The sequence below is a fragment of the Pezoporus occidentalis genome, unplaced genomic scaffold (genome assembly GCF_034315485.1).
Source record: "Pezoporus occidentalis ecotype Australia unplaced genomic scaffold, CSIRO_AGI_Poc_V1 ctg224, whole genome shotgun sequence".
Taxonomy (NCBI): domain Eukaryota; kingdom Metazoa; phylum Chordata; class Aves; order Psittaciformes; family Psittacidae; genus Pezoporus; species Pezoporus occidentalis.
In genome coordinates this window covers 748,263-775,148 of record NW_026914117.1, presented here as the reverse complement: position 1 = coordinate 775,148, position 26,886 = coordinate 748,263, and the positions used below count along the sequence as shown (strand labels likewise).

Genomic DNA, 26,886 nt, shown 5'->3' with positions numbered 1-26,886 from the left:
ATATAAGTAGCTTTGAGCACTCAGACAATACACGATTCTTTATCTGAGCATCAGGTCCACATCTTTTATAAAACAAAATGGGTCACAGTCATTTTTCTGTAAGTCTTTCAATCAACAGATCTACACCAAAGGTGAATCTGCTTTGATGGTTTCAAGAGGGAAGCCTGCTTTTCTGTGCCAAATACTTTGTAGCCATTTTTAAAGCTTATAATACCCAGGTATTCTACACAAAAATGGTGCTTATTTTCTCGGCAAAATGGGAGAATAGCAGCCTTATTTAATGCAATCCCTGCAACATCTCTTCTGAAACTCAGACAAGATTCAGAATTGCTCACGGTTCCAGTTCTGAGCGGTTTGCTGAGTTTTGAAAATCTGACACTCAAATCTTTCTTTGCTTTTAATTTAGCTTTCTCCCCCTTTTTATATGGAATTTGTCAAAATCAAGGCAATAGCTTTTAAAGTATTTTCAGAGAGAAAACTTGATGGCTTTTTTCTATCTAGTCATGAAGTCAGGAAAACAGAAATACAAAGTGAGCAAGAAGACAGACACTGGAGCAACATATAGTTCCATTCCATAAGCAGGCAGAGAAGTAAGTTTGTGCCATGAGGAAGCTTTATCTTCATTAGATACCAAAGGATACCATTCCATTAATGGCAGTATCAGATTTTCAGCTGTCCATTTGTACATTTGTTCATTTTCACACATTGGAGTAGTTGTACCTTGAATGTGAAAGTACAAGAAGTGCTAGAATCTTATCTTAAGCCTGATCATTTTTCCTCCTCTTTCCCACCAGCAATCCAAAGGAGCTGTGAGTTGCTTCATGCAGAGTTACCCATAAATGTGAAAAGTGAATCACAGAATCATAGAACAGTTAGGATTGGAAAGGACCTTAAGATCATCTACTTCCAACCCCCCTGCCATGGGCAGGGACACCTCACACTAAACCATGCCACCCAAGGCTTCGAAGAGACCACATATGTGTTCACCATCATTGAACGTAAGGTGTTTGGGACTTTAGTGTATTCTGCAGGTTTATAAAAGAAAGGGCAAAATGTATCCTGAATCTCATTGAAATTGATGATTAATATGTGAACACACAAAATTAATACATTGCCCTGATAGCAAGAAAAAGAAAAGAACATGATCTATGATTACCCTTGTACAGAACACTAGAGGCTATGTAGGGACACAGAGAGTTCACATTTCACATGTTCATATTTCATTTTTACATTTTACATTGATTATTAACTTTAAATAGTTTACAGTAAGAGAAGGAAAAACAATGACATGAATAGGAGGAAGAAATTAAATGACATATGCTGTATGGTTCAATATGCCAATGAAAGAATGTGCATGTTCTTTTTGTGTTTTAACTAACTCATGCAGGTGACTCTGAAACTCTCTTTTTTTCTTTTTTCTTTTCCCCAGGGAGGGGAAAAATGTAAGATATCTGTGTAAAATATATCTGTAGGCCAAGTAAGGAGGGTCTGAAAAACATCAACAAGGAAGCAATGCAGAAACAGCAATCTGAGTCAATGTTCAGTCAAGCCCATTAATTATGTAATTTGTTTTGTGCTGATGTAAGTAGATCCTTATTCTGAAGCAGCTTGTGCCCAGGGCAAAGGAGTGGATGAGACTGTTATGTTCCCACAGACAGCAGGTGATGGCGAGCTTCATCCAGTGAAGAGAAGGACAGTATGAGAGATACAAAACCTCAAACAGTCTGAAATTCAGGAGCAGTGGAGATACCCAAGGAAAGAGTATGGTCTTGAAGAGAATAACTTGTTTTAGAAGCATGTGTGTATCTGAATTTGACCCATCTTTATATCAGAGGAGAGAGCTGATATAAAAAGAAATTTGTGATGAAGAGTAGAATGCTGCCATCAGGCTATGGAAAAATGTCTTCACAAATTTATTACTTCTGTGCTGGAATTCAGAAACAGAGGAATGTAAAATCAAACTAGCTCACATGCTGCAACTATTAAAGTAGCTTTTTTAAAAAATAGAAATCATGTTTGATCTCTGCCTTGGAAGAAAAAAAAAGTCTTGCGCAGAAAGTTACAGAAAGTCCTGAATCAGATTCTATGGTCAGCAGCTCAAGTAGCTTAATATGATCAAAACTTCAGTTGAGTTTTTTCAGATGGGAGTTCAGATTCCTCTGTGTATATGTGACATTATGGAATAGCTGAAATGGAGGACAATGACAGCCAGCTTTGGGGCAGAACTCCAGATGAACCACTGTAAATCATGACCATCACTGGAGAATTAATTCCATTATGTCAGTTAATGTAAATATGAAATATAACACCAAATTAGAGATACTATTCAAAAGAAAAATACTTCAAAAAGTTCCTGGCTTCAGACTACTCATGGTCTGAACTGTCTCTGGTAGCCTGCTGTATGCTGCGCAAATCAGATAAATACGTATATAGAAGGCTTGCAATGACAGCCCGCTGGGTCTGAACAACTCCTCTAAGTCTGGAAAGGCAGATAGCATTTGAGCAGGCAGCAGCCTGGCAACTAACAAACAGCACATTACTCTGCATCTCGTAAATCTCCATGAAGTTTATTTATTTTCTTCTGAGAATGAATAACTAATGTGAAGCCTCTTCTTGCCAGTTATTGTAGCCCTACACAATGCAGTGGAAGCTGCTATTGATAGCAGTGAATGAGCTACTAATTGGATAGTTATGTAATGACATTGTTATGAAACCTAGTTTGGGTTTGACACCTTTTGTTTTCTAGAAACAACATTAAAACCCAAAAACAAATCCATGGTTAGTAGCATGTAGCATTTTTCATGTAGCATGAAAAACCAATTTTTCAAAACTCGGAGGACTACAAAGGATAAAGAAAAAAAATCATTTTTCTGAATTCTGGCAGAAATGAGCCGGAAGTAAATCATTCAACAGATCTGCCATTCAAAGGGATACTTTAAAGTAACTTTCTTTAACACCTGCCCTGCAAATACCGACAAAAAGATCAAAGTGGCCTGTTTCTGCAACTTGTGTAATCTCAGAAAGTTGGGCTTTTTTTCTATTTAAAAAAAAATGGATTTTCAATGAGTATAAACAACATAGTTTAAGGAGAAAGAACGACCAGAAACTCTGTGACACACACTGATACAAATCATGTACTAGGATTAGGCATGGATCTCTGCTTTTGTAAATGACAATACGGATATACCTATACTGACTTTCTAAGTTAAAAAAAAAAAGGGGGGGGGGGAGAAGAGAGAAACAGGTGGGGATGACATTTTGTTCTCTTCCATATAGAAGAGAAAATTGCCCTCCATTAGGAGAGAAGCTTTTATCTGAGGTAGCTGTTGCAGTGCCTCTATTCTTGGTTATTCTGAAGGCTGGGCATCACTAATGCAGTGTACAGCACCAGGAACTTACCCTCCTGATGAAACCCAACTACTGTCCTCCTCTAGTTCTGAAGATACTTTCATTTTGGTACACCAGTTGAAACAACATACAGAACATGTAAGAAAGATCCCTCCAGAGGTTTGCAGTTACATATGTAGAATAATATTTGAAGAGATCGCATAGCTCTAACACCTCTTGTTTTAATATGTGACCATGAAATTAGCTCTCAACATGCATGGTGCCAAGAACTGTTGTTTGATTGGTATTACAGATGGCTTACACCCTGACTTACTCAGCGCAGTATGTTAGAGAGGGTTTGTATCAGTAAAGGAAAACTCCAGCTCTAAACTGTTAAATCACCAGTGGAAGCCACCAAAGGGCTTACAGAAATCTGATGCATAATGTCCCAGCACCACAGTAATTAGAGCAAGCATGCCCAAAAAGCTGTGCTAGCATAGGATTCAGCAACTTTTTAAATGAGCAAGACATTATAGAGACCAAGGAGGAATCTGGGTGGTCCAGATGTCTTCCACGTGTATACAGTTAATTATCAAGAACAAGAATCTGTTATCAATTACATCTGTGTGTACACATATATATTTCTATCTCCAGACTATTAACTTTATCAGAATACTTCAGAATCACAATGTGGCAAGAAATACCAGAATCTTCTCCTAAAATAATCATGCTTTCCTGCTCCTACCCATCAGATGAAATGAGTTTTCTTTTAAATGGACCCCTTCACTAGAGGTATAGCTTGCCTGTATTGTTACTGCTCTTCCATACTCTCACCTGTATGAGAAGGAAGAGGGACATAGCAGCTCCTCTGAGTAGTAGCGCTACTTCCCATTTCTGTTTTGGTGGTACTGAAGAGTTCCAATAGGATACAAACTTACTTCATCACTCATTTCATTGTAGGACAGTTTACCAGACTTAGAAAGTTCACTCACAGTCCTACAATTTCTTAATTCTCAATTATTCTGACTTTATACTGCTGTAATTTTATATTTTTACAATACTTCCGTATTGTATTAGACAGTATTTAAAAAAAAATTGTCTAAATTTTTAAATATTGTTTACATTTTAAATACTTTAAAAATATTTGAAAGTTGTCTTTAAGTTACATTTAGTTTTTTTATGGGAAATTCTATCTTATGTCTGATGTCTCTTTTTTGCCCTCAGTAATAGTTTTTTTCCCACCCTTTTTCCACTGCCAACCTGCAGCGATAGTACACTGAGCTACAACCTGCTCTGTATATTCCTGCTGGTGAGTGCATGTAATTATTGTCTATTGATATCTGTTACCATTTTCTGCTGGGTTTATATAGACTTCATTTCATGTGTTGGTCATATTTTAATAGAGTTCTGGCATGTTACGCCAATGGCCAAAATTCATGGGATAAATGAACAGTCCATTAATTTCCAATGATAATTTTGCAGTCAGACTACTTGTTTGCATGGAAAAGTAGTTTATGTGCAACACTGCTTTGATGGTATTTTGGGATCTCATCTTACAAAGTGTTAAAAATCCAAACTGTTCCTGGGCCTTCCAGTGTTGTAATTGGAAGGAAGAAACACGTAGATATGTCAAGACTACAGCTGACTAAGGCTGGAACTGAGAAGCCTCCCGCGGTGATTAAGCTATTTAGGTGCTCTTTTCTCCTCTGTGTAATTAGCCATGGAAGATGGAATCACAGAGGAAAAGCAAGCTGAAGGAAAGAAGGTTTTCCAATGAAGAAACCAAGAACCTATTTCTTGTCAGGAAAACATCCAGGAAATATCTTTTTGTTTTTTGTCCCCTGGATTTTACTAGATCTTTTAAAACAAACCCAAAACTAAATAAATTGAAAGACCTTGCAATTCTGAATCAGAAACGTTCTCTAGACAGAATTCAGGGTGGGGGAGGAGTTTACCTACTGCTTGCATCAACTGGAGGAGACGATGTTGAATATTCACGTTTCTGATAGAGAATATTCATGTTATCTGAGTAAAACCCAGACTGTACATGAGTAATTCCTGTTGTTCTTAAGCTACTTAGCTCCTACAGTACACACTGTGGCTATCATTGCACTTCTGGTACTGTTCTATGCCAATTACCAGCACTACGAGTTGTGGAAAAAGTGTATTCAGGAAAAAAAAAACAAAAACAAAAAAAGACGAAAAAAGAAGACAGTTGATAAATTCTGGTAATTTGTGTTAAATCTGAATTTACAGACAAAATTACTACTAAAGGTATACATAAAGAATAAATGAAAACATTGCATAAGTCTGATCATTACTTAGGATATGACACACACGATATTTCATGCTAATTGTTCAAAAAATATTTACTTGAGCCAAAGCTTAGATACAATTAAGGAGATGAATTTTATTCAGCAAGTTTTTATGTCCTGTATTGGCCATCAATTTTGCTTGAAATAAAAATGATGCTAGCACATCCATCATACCTCACAGTTCCCAGAGAAAACCTTGTGCTCCAAGTGTGAAAAAATCCTTCTGATTATTTATACAAGTTATTTAGTGCTAACGCATCTAAGGGAAAATAGTTCTGTAAACATAATAAAGACCCAGGTTGAGTTAAAGTTCCTTCCTGTAACACAGTATTTCTGATATCTACTGGCAACAGATTTACTTGAATCTCTGAGACAAGGGGTGTCCATCCCACCTGAACCTGGCAAGCCACAGCCTCTGAGCTTCTTGGATGGTACTCTGCAGGTACCCTGACATAGTAGCTGTCAGATCCAGTTATTCATTATTTTCCCTTTCCAAAAAGGTGTCTAGTAAAGGTGCCTGTTAATTCCATTTGCAGTGCAGGCTCATGTATGGCCCTGTCTGTTTTAATCCATTCAGCGAAGGGCTCAGTAAACAGAGAATGGTAGAGATCAACAGAAGCCTTTTGCACCATAAAAGCAGGGAGAACAAGCAATAGGTCAAGGGAAAATTGTCCCGGGTTGCACCAGACAAGGTTTAGATTGGATATTAGGAAAAATACCTTCACTGAAAAGGCTGTCAAGAATTGGAACAGGCTGCCCAGGCAGGCAGGAGTCACCATCCCCTGCAGACATGTAGATGTGGTGCTTAGGGACATGGTTCAGTGGTGGACTTGGCAATACTGGGCTAATGCTTGGACTCAATGATCTCAGTCTCTTCCAATCCAAACAATTCAATGATTCCATGCTATATGTAACTGAAACACAACAGTAACATTCACAGCTGTGCCTTTATCAAGATCTTTTGCACTACAACAACAGATGTTCTTTGGAGCTCCACAGATAACACAATAGATGAGATGTTGGGAAATGCTTGCAACTTTCACAAATGATTAAAAACAAAAAGCAGGAAAAAGGGATTTCTTGTTTTATCGTTTTACATTTTGCAATGTAAATCCACTTGAAAAGGAAACCAAAACTTTCCTTACTCAAGTATTTCTTTTTCCAGTGAACTGATTCAGACATTTGCACTTAATTCAAGTAATTACTTTTACTTGAAATGTTTTGGCTAGTAAATAAGAATATATTTTTTGCTCTGAGTATTCTGAGGTGTGCTGAGTGCAGTATGTGAAGATGTAAGAAATGGCATTCTGACGAAGTGAAATTAGTCTACCGGTTAGCTGTTTGAAAGCTGTACCTATCTTTATCCTTATTTCCTTTCACTTTTCTCATACTATTAGCACTCCCTGCTGTCCAGGTCATGAAACCAGTTACTGCATGTCTCCTCTACTTATATTTCAAGCCTCCACAAGCCTTACAACTGTGTCTCTGAAGTTAGCCTTCTTCCCACTCAGTGGTGTCTCAGCACTAGCCTATGCACTAGTTCATTCAAGATCTTCCTCTTTCCTGATGAAATCTTTCCTCCCATCTTTGGTTCAATCTGTCCAAACTATTGCCATCAAAATATGGCAATATTTTCTCACCACACCAATAATGTTCCCTTCTAAAATCTTAACATAGACTTCCCCCATAATTCAAGCCTGCCTCTTGTCTTAGCTCCATTACTACTTGGTAAGCCCTTTCTTCTCCAGTGGTGGGAACACCCCTGTATGGGAAGCAGGGGACATTGTTATTAATTTCCTTCTTTAAATTTCTTCATCAAAAGCATACTCTGAATCTAAAACCTATGGTAGATGAAATTAATTTGAAATGAGTCACCTCTCTCATTTGTTTCAGGAAATGCCTGAAAATATTTACAAAACCTTCACCAAAAAACATTCATAATAAAGATTCAGCATGACTGGAATGAGATTTCTACTAAATGAATAGAGATGTCTTGAACTTTTATTATATCCCCTCAAATTTGGTCCCTGGTTGGACCAGCCCAGGGCTTACTCCTTATTGTGATAACTGGCAATAATAACCATCAGGCTTTTAGGTGACTTAGCAATAACTGAAACACATTGTATTATTCCTATTCCTTTCCACTGCCTCTTCCTTTTCCAGTTCTTACGGGAGCTGTGGTACTGATGCGGAAGGCCAGCATGTAGTCACAGTGGGTCTGCAGTTATCTGCATCCTCTGATGCCTTTATAAGGCTTGATTAATGCAAAGGGAGCACAGCAGATGAGCAAATGCAGTCTCCTGTTTTCTACTTCCTTTCTAGACCTGTGAGCTTCTGTGCAATATGCCAGCCAAGATCATAGTTAACTCATAAGCTTGAAGATACTGAGGCTGTCATTGCCAGCTTTACCAGATGCACATATTTCTCTTGAATTTATATGACAAGGTTACACTAAAATCCGACTTCTTATCATGCCAGATAAATGCATGTATTTCTGAGTCTTTCACCACTGAACCAGAAGTGGGAACCTGGGAACTCTGGAAGGAAATATATTTACCCTTTCTGAGTCATCTAATCATACAGGGCTCAAGGCTGCTGCTAAAACTTCCAGAAACATTTGGAAAGCAACCACAGAAATCAACACAAATTCAGGCTCTGACATGTGAAATGAGCACTGTCAGGAACAGATCTATAAGCTTGTACAGACAAGATTTCATGAGCAGTTTTCCAAAAATAACTTTAGTTTCTGCGGTCTGATCAGGTGAATTTTGTTCTTTCTCTTCCTTCACCTTTTCTTGGAAAGAGCTTTGTCAGTGTGACGATTCTCCCTAGCATTTAACCCAAGGCTCATTGTTCTACATGGCAGATCTCTTTCCCATTCTTCCTCAATGGAGAGCAGGGACGAATTTCATGAGGTCTGGACCTATATGAGTTTCAGAGAAATTTGTAACAGTTATATCTGTATTTGTCACATCTATGTTTCAGACCAGAGCAGTTTTTTGTTAATGTTGGCAACTCTGAACAAAGAAAGTCTTGAAGTTATTAAATGTAAACTATGTTAGCCAACTGTTGGGGAGGGAAATCCACACCACTTCAGTGGCATCTTGGAATAATTCAATTTTAATTGTTGAAATTAACATCAAAGATATTTTTGCTGTAGAGAAAACTGTCATAATTTAATTTCTTTTTCTGTGCTTATCTGCTCTACACTGTACTAGCTACAACCTAACTGTGCCATATGCATGTGTGCACCCCAATATATAGTTATTGACAGCATTTGGGATATCGGCTCCTGGGTGTTGTATGTAGTAAATACAGAGAAGCAGTTCATAGCCTTGCAAGGTCTTGCAGAATTCAGCTGGGGGGCTCTTGTGGCTCTAGTGCCCAGCGAAACAATGTAGTCTGGAAAAACCTTTCCTGTCTTACTCTACAAAATGACCTTTGAGGTTCAGCAGCAATCTTGGTAGACTGTCTGATTAAAAATATTTAAAGCTCACTTGTCCAAGCTGTTACCTCTATTGTGCACATCAGGTGAACTACTGAAAACAAAGAAAAATATCCCACATATATACATTTTTCTTTGTTTTCAGTAGTTCACCTGATGTGCACAATAGAGGTAACAGCTTGGACAAGTGAGCTTTAAATATTTTTAATCAGAAAAATATCCCACTGGCTTCAGAAACTACTAAGTCCTTATTCAACTCAGATGGGAAGGTTGATTTGCCTACAGATAAATGTAACTGATGCAAAACCCAGCAATAATCCAGCTGATCAAAGTCAATTTTGAGAAGATATGTTGTAACTATGAAGTAATGCTCCTAGATGTTACAGTTTATAATATGTTTACTGAAGCATTCTGAACACTTTAATTCAATTCCTAGTCTTTCCTTCAGTTAGATCTGAGGATTCAAAATGTTCTTTCTTAGAGCAGTGGTGTTTGCTGACTTTGTCACTGAATTCCTGAATTTGGCATTCCTGAATTTGGTTTCAGCCATTAAGTGCCGTAAAACAGCAACCTACTGCATGCTTTTCTGTGTTCTGCTATTCTCTCTCATTCCAGTACTTGTTTCACTGACAAACTCATTCATAGCTTGAAGCATATACTTTTTTTTTTAATCATATCTATCATTCAAATTCATGCCATGAAAGTCAGTGGCAAAAGATATAATTCTTAGATTGCTGCTGACTCTGCTACTTGCATGTAAGAAAAGCTGTGTAAATAACATAGTATTTCAGTTGCTAGGAATTCATAAAAAAATTACTCAGCTCAAAATTAAAGTGAAACCAGGGCAAGTGTATTGAAATCACTCTCTTCAAAAGCATTAAAGGAACAGTCTTCATTAAAAATACCTTCAAATAAAAGAAAATTGCATTATTTTAAATTCTGAACTTGTATCTTAGAGTATTTCTATTTTGTTTCCAATGCAAACTAAAACATCTCAGTTTTGCTAAGCCTGTATTTTTGTCCTTGCTACACACACACACAAAGCTAAACATTAAACCTGCATTAATTTTTCGCCTAGTTCTCCTTGTAGTGTTCCTAGAGGTAGGAGTTAAATGGACAGCAATGCCTCCTGATCTGTCAGGAGTAATGCTTTTTATAGGCCAGAGAGAAGTTCTGGTCTCCTGCATACCAAGAGTGTGACATAATCACTGAACTATCCAATCAGTTACTCTGCCAAGATCTTTCTGGCTCACTGAAGAGTAAATTAATCCTAAGTAAGAGTGCTTCAGCAGGAGAATAAGAGTGAGCACATACACATTACCATAGTCAGGTAGTAAGGTGCTTGCCAGGGGTATAAATAATGGATAAATAATTAATTTGCTTTTGGGAGCCTTCAAGGAGCTGCTTCTCTGGGTGCTTACACACACATGGTGGAGCAATGGCAGCAAGGGATTGAGCAAGAGAGCTTCTCCACAGAAGAAAAGCAAGTCCTAGGCAGGCTGCTCAGGGGCTCCAATGCGGTTTATTATGACCTTCAGAGACCTGGGATATCTGGGACTGGTACCAGTTTCTGAAGTCAGCACCAACCAGAAAGTCTTTCGGTGGGAGCTGCTCCAGAAGAAGATCTTAGGACACACTGTGGGCCACCAACACCACTTGGAAATGAAAGGCTACAACGAGTGAGTCTCTGGCACACCAACCAGATGATGTTACCAGGGCTCTCTCCTCCCCCTGCCCTCTCCTTTTCCCCCAGATTTACTTAGGAAAATTCAACAGCTCAAGTGAGAAAACAAAAGAGGTACAACATAGGGTGCAACAGATAATTCACTACTGACCTGAAATCTCTTGCCTCCAGTTCAAACTATTACAGTGAATTGCAAACCCACATATTGTCGTCTTTGTGATTTCTCACAGTCAACCCTTTCCTTTACCTTGTTTTTACATCTTTCCTTATTTCCACATATTGGTTTGATCTTTTCATTGATTACCTCTCTCCATTTTTTTCTGCTGTCTTTGGATATTCATTTTTCTATCCACTTTCACATCGATTATTTTGTTTCTGACTCTAATAAACATTCTACTTTCTTTCAATTTCTCTTTACATACTCCCTTTTTTAAAAGAAGTTTTCTCCCTTTGTTGCCTGTCCTCTTCATTTGTTATGTTTCTGTGATTCTCTGTTCCTATTATAAAACTAATTTACCCTCTGTCCCTGTTCTCTCTCACAAGGCATGTAACTCCACCAGCCACAGGTCTGCTGCTCTAATCCCCCCTTCTACCTGCTGACACCTCTCCCTTCCTCTCACTTTCATGTATCACTCTCTCTTCCTTTTTTTGGTCCTAGTTCCACGTCTCTCCTCTGACTTTTCCATTGTACTCCTGCCTTCTGCCCTCCCTGTTAGCAGAAACATTTACCTTTGGTGCTTTATCCCACAGATCTTGGCTTCCTTCACCTCCTTGATGCTCTTTAGATCAAGCCCACAGCTACCTTCTTAGCCAGTTCAGGGATGTTTGTCACGCATTATCAATGCGAGCCTCTGCAGTAATGTACCTGAAACTGCTCCTGTGTTTTCTATCAGTTGCCCCAGTGGGATATGCACAAACTTGGGAAGCACCAAGGATTCCTCTTCATAAAGCAACTATCTATCTAAGGCCACGGGTAGCCAGATTTTCAGGCCATTTTCTGCCTGGACCTCTGCTGTAAATGCCTTTTGCATTTGTTCAGTAACTAAAGATACAATATTCCCAGCAGTCCTCGTAATGAGAAGTCTATAGGAATGATCTTTTGAAAGCTCTTCAACTCCTTCCCTTGTAAGCAAACGGAAAAGCTCTATTTGCAAGATCAGAAATAAAATGAAAACCTCACTTTGGCTGTCTAAAAATAAAGCCATATAAAGCAAAGGCCTTGCTGAAGAGCAAACTCTTAAATTAAATACAATTTCCTTTGCCATAATAAACGTTTCAGATTCTGAAGTTGAATATATAATCAATTCCACTGGTTAAGCTGCAGGAACTTTGGAGGAACAGCTGTTCTTACAGACCTGAACTGCTTACTGCTCTCTCAGAAAAAAAAAAACAAACCAACAAAAAACAAACCAAAACCAACTCCCCCCACCAAACAAAAAACAAAACAAAACCCCCAAAACCAACCAAACCTGCTGAAGAAACAGAGTCTGGGATGTTTTTTAAGCCTTTCTTTTATTCATTACCAAGATCTGACTTTCTGCCTTCACTAGATCAACAACAGATTGTTCCTGTGGCCTTAATAGAAACCTGAAACTCCAGCCAGCTTTTAGAAGTTAACCTAGTGGGCCAGACCCTTGGCTGCCATTCTGGATGCTTCTGGTTACTTGGGTGGAATTTGGAGAATGGATGTAGTACTTAAATGGCAGCTCCAAATTATGGGTTTGTTTCAGCTAAAAAGCGAACTACATTTAGGAAATGGTTGTTGTAACATGGAAAAAACCCTCTGGAGTGTTTCCAAGCTATTCATTGTTTCCCTAGTATCTCTCCTTATGGAAATTCTCCAAGTACTATGATACTGATCTTGTAAACAATTATTGTCTTTCCTTAGCTCCTATAATAAAATTCATGCTAGATACTTTTTTTTAATCTCAGTGTGAATCTTGCATCCTTATGTCATTAAAATACCACAAATCCAACATTTTTTTCACTAAACAATAATTTTATGACACAGCACAAACACAAACTTTGGCCAAATGCTTGTTTTCAGAATATACTATTAGGAAAAAATTACATAGGACAAGAAGAGTATGTTTAATTTTTTTAATGTCTACGTATATGTAGATAAGGAACCTGGCAGAGATGCCCCTGTAAATACTCAAAATCATCAGACTTCTCTGGGGTTTCAGTACTGCTGACAGTGTTATTTATGCAGATATATACAAAATTATGCACAACTTGCAAGTTACATTTTTGTTAAAGAGAACTAAAAAATCTGCCACCCTTCTGAATACTTTTTAAGGTACCTTTCCTTCACTGAATCTGAGAAAAGATTCATTCTTGCTTCAGTGTAAATTTGCTGGTCTAAATTCAAACATCCTCCAGTCTTTTCATACTGCTGCACATAACGTTTCCCCAGAGAGGAGCTTACAGAGTAAATGCTTTGTATTTGCTCACAGTTCTCGAATATTTCCTTTGCTGCTGCCTCTGTGCCATGAATTTAGTGTCTTTGTAGAAGGTACAGCTGCCTCACCCAGAAGAAAATTACTCTAGTAGATGGACTTATATGTCCGCATTGCACACACACACGGGCATTCATGTTCCTTTAGGGAAGAGTTGGCAGGTTTTAACTCTTCCTACAAAACTGCAGCTCTGGATCCTTGTTCTAGAAACTCTGGAGCTTTAAAGAAACGTCTGTGGAGGTATTTCGTATGTGTGTCTTCTTGCATATCAAAATAGGATTTAGATGCTTTAGACCTCAGCTACACATTGCCTTTTATAGTGAAGCTCTACTTGCAGTACAAACTGACACATTAAATGCTTTAAATGCTTAAAGCACTGTGCAGATGTTAATTTAACTCATTACTTCTTTCACCACCACTTAGCTTAGCAGAAAGGAGTAACAGCAAAATGATACAGCTTGCCTAAAGTAAATAGTCACTGTCAAAGCCTAGACCAGAAGCAAGAATGAAGTTACAAAGGCTTTGGTGGTGCATATACATTTGAAAAGATTCTTAAAGGAAAAATAACAAAGTTTGCAAATGGCAAGTTTTGGTTCTAGTTCCAGTAACTAGCATTTCTTCATTAGCCACCATTACTTCAGCTTTAAATACTTTAGAAAAGGAAATAGGAGGGATAAACCAAATCTAAACATGTGTTTTTCACCTGACCCCCCAAACTGCAGTACACAAATGATGTACTTATTTCAACAGCATTTTTAGCGTTGCTTAAAGAATTAAAACAATTCCAAACACTTGGAAATCAAACACATTTGCAGTGTGTCACAGAATTCTCTCCTGACTTCCAGTACAGCTCAGGTGACCTGGTGACCCCTCATTTTGCGTCCATTTGTGGACTGTGACGATGTGGTTGCATGATATCTGAGCTGAGAAGCTTGCCCTTATTTGGGACAGGAATTACACCAAGGTAAAACAATCCAGGCAGCTGTTTACTATTACATTGTATCTTCATCACAAAGCTTTTTGCTTTGTGTTCTCAACCCTCCCCGTCTGTCTGTGCAGCAACTATACTGTTATTCTCACTTCCGGGTGGTGCTGGGCTTGGTGTAGATGGTGCTCCCTTCGCAGCACGTCAACATCTACTTAGTGTCTCAACATCTCAATGCCTTGGCCAAGATCTAACCACGTCTTGGCGTCCCTACAAGCTGCTGCTGCCCCCAGTGACTTCCACTGTCAGTGATTCTCCTCTCGCTGCTTGTGCTCTCCATCTCTCAGAACGGATCCTTGTGGATTCAGGGTAATGCAGAGTGATGGCTAGTTTCAGGAAGTCAACCACGGGTGCACGGATAACGCCTTCATTTAGTTCTACCCCAATTTACTCGGTTAACAGTGTGTTATGCTTAATCTGTGCCTAAGGAAGTAGTTGACTGCTATGAAGCCATTCATGGCAGACGGCTGCTAAAGAGCGGGCAGGTTCCGGTACGCTTTTGTGCTAAGCACGGCTGTTGTTCCGTCCCGGCGTGGCCGCCAGCTGCGGAGCGCCTGCGGAAACCGCCGCCTCAGGCCACCGGCCCCTCAGGGAGAGCCGCTCCCGCGCTGAACTCTTGCCTCCTAAGCGCGGCGGCGCGGCCTCGCCCGCAACAGCTCTCGGCCCAGCCCTAGCGGGGTAACTGATGCAGCGCGAGCACTCGATGGGCCTGCAGCAGCGGGCGGTCGAGCCCAGACCACCTACAGCCCTGCTACCACCGCCCCAGCCTCTACCCTGCGCACGCGCGCTGTCCCCTCCCCGCGCCCGCTGCCAGGGGGCCGTGACGCGCCGGGACGGGGATGTGGGGGAAAGGGTTGGGGCGTGGCGCGAATAGCTTCTGGCGGCGGCCTTCCACACCCCGCCTCCACGGCCGCGCTATTCCCGCAAGCCGCGCGAGCGCGTGCCCGGCAGGCAGCTGTCCCCTCAGCCTATCTCCCCCTCCCCAGCTTTCCTCGGGCGGTGTGTGACGTCAGGCGGCCGCCGAGGCGCGGAGTGCAGGTGCATCCGTTTCCTCGGCCAGGGGCGCTTCTCGCCGCCGCTGTCCCCGGGGCGCAGGGCCCAGTCCCGCTCCAGTCCCCTCCCGCAGTGTGGGAGTCGCTCATCGCAGCGTCCAGGACGGGTATGGGAAAAAAGCCGCGACGGGGCGGCCGCGGCCTGCGTCGCTAGGGGGAGGCACGGCACAGGGAGACCGGAATGAGGCGCGGCGGCCCCGCGGGCGAGCGGTCCCCGAGGGGGTTGGTGGTGGAAGGAGCGGATGGTGGAGGCACCCCTCGGCCGGCAGCGCCGAGCCCCCTGTCCCGGTTTTACTTTCCTTTTGGGGGCCACCTTCCCCGGCGAGCTTGAGGGAGAGGCTTATTGGTGTGCCTGTGTCTGTCCGCACAGGGCGCGGGGAGGACGCGCCAGCTTGCGGACAGGAGTCCGCGGAGACAGCCCCGTCACGGGAGGAGGAGGAGGCGGCGACAAAGAAGAGGAGGAGAAGCCGGCGCGGAGCCTCGCCTCTCTTCGTCTCGCACCCTCTTCGCTGTTGCCATTTGGTCGTCCCTGGCCGCCGGAGATACCGGCGGCCGCCCGTCCTCATGATGGCCTCAACCGCCACCTGCACCCGGTTCAGTGACGAGTACCAGCTCTTCGAGGAGCTCGGGAAGTAAGGACGGAACCCGCCGGACAAGTCCCGCTGCTGTCGGGACGGCGTGAGGCAGCAGGCTCGGGGCGGGACGGGGGGGAAGGCGCGGCGCCTTTGGCTGTGAGGCCCCGGTGCGTGAGCCGCCCTCGGGGTTGTCGCGGCCGGGAGACGCCTTACTGGTGCTGAAAGCCGGTCGGGGTGCCTCGCTGCTGGGCCACACCGCGGGGAGCGCCTCGGCGCCAGCCTTTACACACACCCTACCCCTCCCCCCAAACAGCGTCCAGGCTTTATGTGCCCGGGATGGGGGACCCGGGCGGTTAGGGGTGCCCCTTGGCGTCGGGGCGAGAGGGGCCAGGGCCGGCTGCTTTTTTAGCCGCGATCGCCATGTTGGCGGCCCGGGGGGAGCAGGCGGGAGGGCGGCGGTGTCACCGGGGATAAGGTGTTGGAACGGTGCTGGGGCTTCCGCTGCTCAGTCCCCTTGGTGTGTACCGGTCTGGAGGTAGCGAAAAGATGCCTTGCTCCCTGCCCAGCAAGCAGCCAGGACGGCTTGCACCCACCTTTCTGACGGGAGTAATCTTAAGTCTGAAAACATGTATTTTTTTATATATATATTTTTTTTTTTTTAATTTTGCCGACATCACACCTCACGCTGAAAGCCTTTAAAACCCTCGCGCCGGTAATGGCAGTGAACCAGTTCAGTTGGACTGACACTTTGTCCACTTCTTGGTTTCCAGAGGGGCATTCTCTGTCGTGAGGAGGTGTATGAAAATCACCACCGGACAAGAGTACGCTGCCAAAATTATCAACACCAAAAAGCTTTCAGCTCGGGGTGGGTATATTCTAACCTAGTGTTTACAGTGTCTTCTCCCTGTTTTTTGCATTTTTTGTGGTAGGCATTTAAAAAAGTAATAAAAATGGTTAAAGGATTTAATAAATCTCTTAATGCATTTTTATTTTCTTGGTTTTGGTTGGGTTTTGTTTGGTTGCGTTTTTTTCCTTTTTTTTTTTTCTATGTTAAATGTTTTGTGGATCGACTGGAGGTTTGAGGCAGCTGTAAAGCATTTCAAGAAAAGATGTACAGGTACTAAAAGAATTTTACATTTTTCATTTTTTATTCCTCTAAATAACAGTGAATATCAGCTTGCAAGCGTTTTGCAAGCTGATTTTTTTTTTTTTTTTTAAGCTTGGGAAATAATGTTTATAGCTTTTATTTAAAATATTATACAGTTACTGAATTGTGTGTTGCCATTGCATTTAAACATGAAGAAGGCCTATCTAACTAAGAGTACATGACATAAAGTGTACTTTTACCTCATGCTAAACTTCATTATGAAAAGAAAATTTATGTTAAGGAAAGAAATTACAATTTTATGAACCAGCCACTTGTGAAGCAAATTGTTCTGATGAAGTGATGACCTGTTTTGCTGTTACAAGCCAGCAGTAACACCTGCTGTACAGCTTGTTTATATTGTCTATGTGATGTGTGTATTTCCTTGATAATTCAGTCTCAGGGGGATATGATACATTTGAGGTAAACATACACATGACAGCAAGCCTTAATGGTGATCTGTCAAGTGCTTGTTAAGGCCAAGTCAGGGAGCATCTCTGAAGATATTGGGGATTATGGATTGTTCTCCGTTAACATTTATCTGTGTTTTGATGTGAATCTGTGGTGTGGTGAAGAATGTGGGAGTGAATAAGCATGTAGTGCCAGAGGGTGAACCTGCTTTGCTTCTGATGCAGAGGAATTGCTGCAGGTAAATGGCATTACATTTAAACATAAAATAATACATATGATATAATAGCATGTTCTGGGAATATGCTGCTCATAAAGATGTTACAACACTGTGTCATACTCTTATTTTCAGCTGATGAAAGTTGTGTGAAAATGTAATTTTTACCTTTTGTTGAATTTTAGTCTTTGTACTTTCACTGCAAGATTTGTTTTCCTTTATTTTTCAAAAGGTACTTAAATTTAAAGTACTTCTTCGCAGAGTTACGGATTTAAAGGCAGGGGGGCTAAGAAAATGGTAATACACAGATAAAGTATTTCCACAAGTTTGCTAAAATCAGATCTTCTTTTTTCTTTTGTTAGTGCAAAAATGTGGTCTGTTGAATCTTGATGTTTAAACCACCACATTCTGTGTGATTTCATAGGTCACTGTACCTTTTGACATGAGAAGCTATAGTGAGATCAGCACCAGGGTGCTTCTGTACTGTGGGTTTTATGTCTGATGGGATAAGTCTTGGAATGCTAGGCTAAAGTAATAATTTGATAAGTATACTATATGTTTCACGCTTTAATTTTTGTACTACCTTGACTGTGCAGACAGGACCAGGTTGGTCCTTGGTGTAGTCCATCAGTAAGTGGAAGTGTATTTAGGAAAAGTTGGCTTTTAAGATGGCATGAGGCAAAATTCACACAGATTTTTCTACAGGTTTAGCACGTAATCACGTAAAGGAAGGGGTTATGCTTTAAATCTGGACCATGAAGTACTCCTTCTTATCAGAACGTGTACGATACCACATCCATGAAGGGAATGTGTTTCCATCTCTGTTTTCAGAGATCCCATAAACCTCTGAGGTTTTTTATTTGTTTGGGGTCTTTTTGTGGTAGTTGTTTCAGTTTTTTACTTTTTGAAATCTACTGGACAGCTGTTGAAGAGCAAGGTTCATGGAGAAATCATCAGATTTTTATTGGGCAGTTCTTTAATTGCAGAAATTGTACGTGTGGTGCAAAACTTAAGCATTAAAAAGCTTCAAACTGTGATGCTTTTTCCTGACTGGTAATAGGTATACAGCCTTTAACTATGATACTGGTCTCCAAATCTAAATTATAAGTTTCATTGTACTTGCATCTGATTATGGTGAGGTACCAGTTCACTTTTGTGTTTTGTGCTTACTTGAGATACCAATTATAATGTCAATCTAAAGGAGTGTTTATTTTGCCTCAACTGTGAACAGTTAGGAGGTTCTTGGCTTCAAAATGCGTGTCACTTGTACAGTGCCTGACTCTCTGGAAGCCTTTTAATCACAGTGTTGAATTTGGGCCTTCTTGCTTGCAAGACTGAAGAACAGGAAGTTAAGTGTTTAACATGGAGAAGTCAAGACTCTAAAGACCAAATAAAACTTCCTTAGTGTAGCTTTGAAAGTAAGAGTTATTTAGGTGGTTTCAGCACAGTCAAGACAGTCCTTCCCTCGCCATCCCTCCCTCACCTCACTCCTTGGAGATCTATCCAAGTGCTTACTTTAGTAGTCCTTCTGAACTAAAGAACTTAGTCACAGACTTAAGCCAGTGAAGATGTGTTTTTTGTCTGTTCCCTTGTATAATTACAGGGAAATTTCAGAATAATTGTCTGTGTGCAGACACACAGGCTTTGGTTTTAAGTTTGTGGGGAAAAGAAGATATGCCCCTGCTCTAGCAGAAGTAACATTTGTGCTTCTAAGTTGATGATCAGTTATTTATATCTACTGTGCTCTTACTTACAAATTGTAATCAAGAATGTTATAAATTGTTTGTTATAAATGTTTAAATTAAAGTTTTAAATACTTCAGGTGGCAATTTCTGCTCCATGTTTTTCTGATTATAATAATTGAAATAATAAACGTTTGTCATTTAAATCTCTTCATGTCAGTATATGACCTTTTTATGGGGGGGGGAGGGAAGGAACATACCCCTCTAGAGATGTGTGCAACAGTGAACAGGCATGCAGAAAACTAAGCATAAAATGAAGAATGTATGTTTACTGGTTCTTGGTTCTGTATCATTTCACCTGATGAGGTTGTTGGGATTTTCTTATTACTCAGTTTATCAAGTATGCTCTTTTGGGTTCCTCTGTCTTGTTTTTCTTGCAGTTGAAAGCAGTGTGGATAAAAGTGAACTTCTGTGAGGTGCCTTTTCCCTTGTCTGTTCTAAATCCCAAATAATTAACAAATTGTCTTTTTATTATTATCTGTACATCTTTTATCTTCTCTGTTGAGATGCTTCTGGCTTTGATCCAGATGGATTTCATACAAACAGATCTAATTTTCTTAAGAGGTTTGGTCCTCATTTTCTGACTAAAAAAAAAAATAAAATAGATGAGTGTTTGCTTCTCTGATAATTCTTGAAAATATCAGTTACTAATAAGCTTTCACTGGGTTTAATTTTTGCCAGTAACTCATACTGACATTTTCTCTGTAGTGGCCAAAACCACTGTGCCTTTGATAGTAATTTGTTGGCATCTGTGAGAGGAGGATGATGTTCCAGTCCATTTTCTTTTCAAAGGCTGTTGTAAACACTGCGTACGCACACCTCTCCTGGCCCATAGATTGCTGCAGCAGAAATATGAACCGCTTTGTTCATGGGCATAAGCAGTGTTAAGAGTAATGTAAGAATCAGCTGGAGGTCTCCACTTCTTTGTGAAAAAGCTCTTGTGAGCTTTCAGGGATGAGCCGTTCCATTAGCTTCAGTGAGCTTCTGAGCTTTAAGCCTTCAAGGCTTCACTGGTTATTTATCTTCCTTCTTAGAAGGAAATTTCTCTAACCATTTTTCAGCATCTTCCTGTTCTTCAAATAAGAGAGGGTTTCCTCTGAGTTTGTGACTGCTGATGCAGTGCATAGCCAGAGGTGACTACAGTGATTGTGCTTCTCTTAAACAAGCTCTGATGGGTGAGGAGGCTGGAAACCCCACCCTTTCAGAACTGTTTTAGTGGCATTATTGAGTAATCTTGCTGTGGGAAGAGTATTTCAGTATCTAAAGTTGTCCAAGTGGAGCATTTCATGATCCCTAAAGTGATTTAAAATGCATTAGGGAAATGAATGACATGTGAAGCATGTAGCGTAGTATTTTTCATTGCTGTTTTTCATGACACAGAGATAAGTGTTTCTGTTGTGTCACTAGGCCAACGTTTAGTCAAGTAGCCTGTGTCAGCCCGTGCCAGATGTGTTACAGGAAGACAAGCTCTAATAAGGCTTTCAGTACTCCACAGGAGGAGAAAATAGTTCTTCCTAATCTAGCTAAAGATCTTAATCTCTGAAGCACCCATTTACCTGTGCAAGTACACTTTTAATGCTAATTTACGTTCTTACCTACATGTAAAGTTATTCCCACGAGTACTGTCCTTAAGGGCATTTAAATGCCAGCAAAGCAGATTTTGTCTATGGAAGACAAGAATTAAGGTTAGGTTTTTAGCTGTTTTCAGTATCTAGCTCTGGTCTGTTTCTCAGGTTAATCACCTGTCAGCAGCAGTATGTTTACCTTTCTCCATGTGATAAGAATGTTTATAAAAATGTTTTCATGTAGTAAGGAGGCTTACCTTCTAAGGGTGTGGTTGCCCTTTTTTAATGCTTATGCTACTTCTGTCTTCAGCTTAGTCATGGCATTCTTTTTGGTTAGACGTAAATGTGATTTAACGTGGATGATTTATCTGCATATGTATCTACAAGTATTTGTTTCAGTTGCAAATTACCACAGGTTTTGAGTCTACCAGATCTATCTGTTCAAATTGAGTCCCTTCAGAAAGCTCAGAGCAGTAGAGAGCACTCATACAAGTGTTATTAAAAAAGCCCAGATATTTGGTTAGGTGTTTTTGTTTTGAATGTGTTTAGCTTTTGGTTTGATTTGACATTTTTTACCAGTGAGAATGAAGACTTTGAAACTTACTGTGATGAACATTGGTTGGTAGTAATTTCTTCTCAATTTAAATGAAATTTTAAATAGATTTTCCTGGCAGTTCATAATTAAATTACCTATAGCAAATATTATATAATTTTGAGAATCATAGAATCATGAATAGTTTGAGTTGGAAAGGACCTTAAGATCATCTTATTCCAGTCCCCTGGGCAGGGACGCCTCATACTATACCATGTTGTCCAAGGCTCTGTCCAAACTGGGCTTGAACAGTGCCAGGGAGGGGGAACTTACCACTTCTTTGGGCAACCTGTTCCACTGCCTCACCACCCTCACAGTAAAGAACTTCTTCCTTGTATCTAACCTGAACTTTCCCTGGTTAAGTCTGAACCCGTTACCCCATGTCCTATCACTACAGTCCCTGATGAAGAGTCTCTCTCCAGCCTCCTTGTCGGTTCTTTTCAGATACTGGAAGGCTGCTCTGAGGTCTCCACGCAGCTTCTCTTCTCCAGGCTGAACAGTTCCAACTTCCTCAGCCTGTCTTTGTATGGGAGATGCTTCAGCCCCTGATCGCCCTTGTGGCCTCTGCACTTGCTCCAGCAGCTCCATGTCCTTTTTAGGGTGAGGACAGCAGAACTGCACACAGTTCTTCAAGTGGGGTCTCACGAGAGCGGAGTGGAGTGGCAGGATAACCTTCAAGCTGCTGGTCAGTCCTTTTGATGCAGCGCAGTTATTAATCATGCATCAAGTTAGAAATTATTTGAATGTATCTGTCCCTCTTAGGAGCTTCCAATTTTCTCTCATTATGTTTCACTACTACTTTGGCCTGGACCCCTTCTTCACTTTCACAGCTGTTTCACTTAAGTGCTAACAACAAAGGGTTCTTGGGGACTTACTTAGCTACTGCTTTCCTGCTTTTTTTTTTGTCAGGAGTTGTGAATTCTGGCACCAATATGTGCTTCTGTTCTGTGTGTTCACGTACTGCAAGCTGAAGGCTTAACTGCACATCTAAACAGTTCCACTTTGGGAATTGTTTCTGTTGGGAGAGAAGAAAGAGCTAAACAGAAGGGAAGATACGAGCTGATTACCTTTATGCACTGTTCACATCTGCATTCTGATACCTAAATATGAATGTATTCTCTTCCTCCTGGTCTGAGGGAAGGTGTGTTCCCTGGTAATGTTTTAGTAGTTAGGTCCAAATCAGATTTCCAGATGAAAGCTTTCGATCAAATACAGAAAGAAGGAGACAAATGCAATGGCAAATACTTAACCTTCATTGTCGATTGGTTCTGTCTTTTTGCACAGAATGCTGTACACTGAAAACACTGTTTTATGTCTATGGCAATCTAAAACTACAGGTCAGCTGAGCTATTTCAGTGACTTCTGCCCTCCTTGACAGCAAGGTAGAAATACACTTGTTCCTGGAAGAACTGAGACTGAATTTCTGACTGTTTGCTCCACATCTAATTTCGAAACCTTTCTCAGTCTTAAAACCTAAGTGAAATAAAAATAGTGTTACTATGTAAAAGTCCTGCCATATGTAGGTTTCTAACCTCTTAAAACCAAATACTAACAATTATTTATTCAGTTTGTCTGGTTATGATTAGTGGTATGTGAAGTCATCTCTGGGTTTGTTTTTTGTTAATTTTTTTAAATTATATTTTTATTATTTTTATGGTCGCCATTTTGGCTGTTGCTTAGAGGACAGGAGAAGGCTGTCATGTTTTTTTTATTTTATTATTTTTTTACTTAATTGCAAAGTGCCTGATCTGAGAGATTTAAATAAAAGTTAGATAAATATTTTGCTTTACAAATGTAAATGCTGCCAAAATAGTGCTTTTCATTCATCTGTCCTTCATTTTACCTCCTGAGAAATGTAGGCTAGGGTATTTCAGTATGTCAGGATCCAGGTTCCACCTTTGTAAACATTTACTCCACATTTGTCAAATACTATGTAAGGATATTGTGTGTATTTTTTTAAAGATTATGTGAAAAACATAACTTCCTCTGTTCATTGAAAAAGGTTAATAGAGAACAAACCCCTAACTTAAAGATGTTAGTTCCTTTAATTCCTCATTAAAAATAATTATGCCTTGAATTTGAAGAAACATGTGTTGTGTTTTGTTAAGACACAGAAATCCAATGTCTGTCTGTTCCTTGTATGTATTGAGCTCTGTGTATATCTTTGTCTGCATGTTTGTGCAAACAACTCCTCTGTTTAATCCTAGTATTATGAGAAATGTCTTGTGTATGGTATCAGAGTGGAGAATTTGAATGACATGGTTTAGCATTTTCTTCCAGGGCAGACACTTCCACTGTAATCCAGTGTTAATTTCTAGACTGTAGTTGCCTTGTTCTGAAATGCAGTTTTGGTTGTTTGAATTAGGAAACTCTCTTTAAAGCTTTGCAGCCCTGTTAATTCCTGTTGCATCTGATTGGATGTATTCTGCTGAACTGAGAGTTTACTTAATTTCTCTTGAATCTGTGGCTTCTGTAGGTGCCACTAGATAGAAGCATTACCTGTAGCTGAGTCAAAAAAGCTGGGGAGGGAAAGTTTATGCAAATTTGCAGGTACATCTGATTCCTGATTTAGCTTTTATTCTAGTCCAGGGCATGTTTAGTTGAAATTGAGAAGCATAAATTGTGCTACAGCATGTATTTGTTTTTTTGTAGTTGGGTTTTTAAGTCCAGAGAATGATAATTAATATGCTGAGCAAGCTATTGCAAATAAGTCTGTGCAACTTTTGGTTGAAGTTGGTTGTGTTTGATGGAAAGGAACTTTGCCTACCTGGGGATTTGAGGTAACTTGAGGCCATTAATTCCTGGCCTTCTGTAAGTAATAGATATTCCACAGGAAACTTGGGAGAGTAAAACATGCAGGCTTAATTTAAAAAGCAACCCCCAAAAACTTCTCAAAAGTAAAAAAGTAGATTTTATTAAATGATGGAAATATGATACTGTAGATATTTGCTGGTCAGGATGAAACATTTTGTCTTGCAATAGGAGGCTTTTATTATTCTTCTCACTAACCAAGAATTTATACACTGCTGCAACAAGTTAACATCCTGGTGGTGCTTTCCAAGAGAACTGTCTGGCATACATAAAGCAAGAATAAACTTATGTTTTGGCAGTCACTTTCACTTTGAATGTAGAGTGTGCTTTGTGAAGAAGCTCAGATTGGTCATGTGATTTCTTTTGCTCACTTACAGCTAAGTCAGTCAATTAGGTTGTAAGTTGGACAGCCTCTCCCCCCATCCTGAACATTGCTGGGGAGGGAGTTGACTCTTCTAATAGTGCATCAGTTTTTGCTCTGCCAACACAAAGCTGGCAGTTCTGTGGGAAGCAAAAGCATGGCTATGGTTACATTCCACTGCATGTAGAACTTGACCTAAACCAATCTTTAGTCAAAGGTTATTATTTGCAGAATTAAAAACTTCAGAATCTGATCTGTAAGTAGAAAAAAAAAAAAATATACGAACTGCATGTTTGCTGAGTGAGCATGTGCATGAGTGTTGACAGATGTAAGGTATATAAAAGAATAGAATACACCAAACCCCTGATGGTAAAGTTAGTTGACAGTTGTTAGGTGTATGGTCTACAGGCAAGTACAGAGCACTTCTGAGCAACTCATCAGCCCTATGGCCTGCAGCTAGCAGCTCTCCTTACCTATGGAACAGGTACCTTGAACCTTGCCTGTGAACAGTGTACCTTGCCCAACAAGGGAGATGAGCAAACCTCAGTCTAAGCGGGGAGGATAACACAGCTCTGCTGTAAAGTTTCATCATCTTGGCATGTGAGAAGGAAATAGAAACATCCAGCATCAAAGCTTATGTCTGTGGCAAGCAATCTACTGCATGTGTTTTCAGAACGTTGTTCCTGATTTAATTGTAATCAGGAAGTGCTTGCTTGTAAATTTTCTGCAATGTGAATGGAAGTGTCGCAGCAACAGTCACGTTGCATATTCATGTTGCTGCATGAACAGATGGGGTTCCTACATAATATCCATATTTGACAGTCTGATGGGATTTGCCAAGCCTAAGCTTTCATTTATATTTTAACTTCTTGGAGAGATAGGTTTGTGATTTAATCAGTCAAGGGAGGCCTTGAAATTACTTGTACTGTGTAGCAGATTTTGAGCAGTGCTTAGGTATGATTTTGGTTTGGGAGACTTCTTGTAGGAATGGTCTTAATATGCTACTGCTCATTAGAATAAATGGTCACCTAATTCAAAGATTTCCCTTGAAACCTTCCTCATTTGGCTGATTTTATTCATATCCTTCAATAAGTGAAGATGTGTTGTATATTCAGTTGAAACATGTAACATGGACAGAGTTCTGTTGCTGTGGTACTGCCTTGGAGGGAGGATTTTGTACTGTAGGGCAGATGACCTCTGGTTTCCCTTGGGGCAGCTCCAGGTGCTGGTGAACTTTGGTTACTAAAACTCCCTTAAAGACATGTTTTCCACCTTTTTTTGTAGAAAGATGTCACAAATATTAAGTGTCTGCAATATGCAATTACATTTCAGTATAGAATGCAACCTTCAAACCCTAATTTTTTCCTTACTTGTGAAACACTAGAGCTATGAAAATCTAAAGCTCACCTTGGTGCTTTTTATACTGTGTATACTGCTTTCAAAATTACAAAAAATGAAGCTCAGGTATAAGGTAAATTGCTTAGTATTGCCTTTTTCATACAGCATAGGCAGCTATGAAACTGTGGTTAGGGTTGCACTGGTATATGCTCATGGGACTAAATACCCGGCTGATCATGGCATAAAAGCCCCCTTTTTGCAGAGCTTTTTAGTATCATCACCCCCAAAAAGGAGGGGGGGGAGGGGGGAAAGTTTTTTTTTTGTCAGATTTCTGCATCTTTCTGTGGTGCTTTTGCTGATATTCATAATTTATGCATACTAAGTTTAGCATATTAAAAACAGTTCTGGTTGCTTAGTCTTTCAGTTAAATCCTTTCAGTAGTCTTTTACTACTGGAGAAGTCTAAGATTTATAAGATGATGTGTACTGGTGCTGGATGGAAGAACTTCCAAAACCCAGTGACATTGCTTTGTACCTATAGCACTATATGGTATTTCGTAACTACTGCATTTGTGTTTTGGGGGGAAAGGAAGGAAGGAAAAAAAGTCACTGGTATAGCGCTCTGTGCGTGCGTGTGTGTTACATGCAGAAAAAGATGCATCAGAGTCTGGCAAAGCTTGTGTGTACCCAGCGAGCTTGTTTGCTGTAGGAAAATGTTTCATGCTGAAAGACTTATTAACTAAAGTAATTTTACTTGTAATGAGGGCATGAATTAGTGTCTTTAAATTTTTGTTTTTTTGTGGTTAACATGATTTGTCTGTCTAAATGAAGTAATAAATTGCTTTCAATGACATGTTAATCAAAACA

General features: G+C 40.3%; 1 protein-coding gene and 1 long non-coding RNA gene across 20 annotated transcripts in view; both read left to right on the top strand.

The window, feature by feature from the left end:
• LOC134164758 (uncharacterized) overlaps positions 1-12,174 on the top strand; it is a 32,096-nt gene extending 19,922 nt beyond the window's left edge. The window contains exons 5-6 of the long non-coding RNA XR_009965238.1: positions 4,552-4,636; positions 11,522-12,174. This is a non-coding gene — a long non-coding RNA (uncharacterized LOC134164758). The remainder of the gene's footprint in view (positions 1-4,551; positions 4,637-11,521) is intronic.
• Positions 12,175-15,382: 3,208 nt separating this feature from the next.
• Positions 15,383-26,886, top strand: part of CAMK2D (calcium/calmodulin dependent protein kinase II delta) — a 157,332-nt gene continuing 145,828 nt past the window's right edge. For 5 of the 19 annotated variants that reach the window (XM_062620900.1, XM_062620895.1, XM_062620902.1 and 2 more), the window contains exons 1-2: positions 15,386-15,899; positions 16,613-16,707. In XM_062620900.1, coding sequence (XP_062476884.1) covers positions 15,832-15,899; positions 16,613-16,707 — 163 coding nt within the window. In that variant the 5' untranslated portion in view covers positions 15,386-15,831. Of the gene's footprint in view, positions 15,900-16,612; positions 16,708-26,886 lie in introns of all 19 variants that reach the window. The other 14 variants (XM_062620905.1, XM_062620906.1, XM_062620899.1 and 11 more) reach the window with 5 other exon arrangements.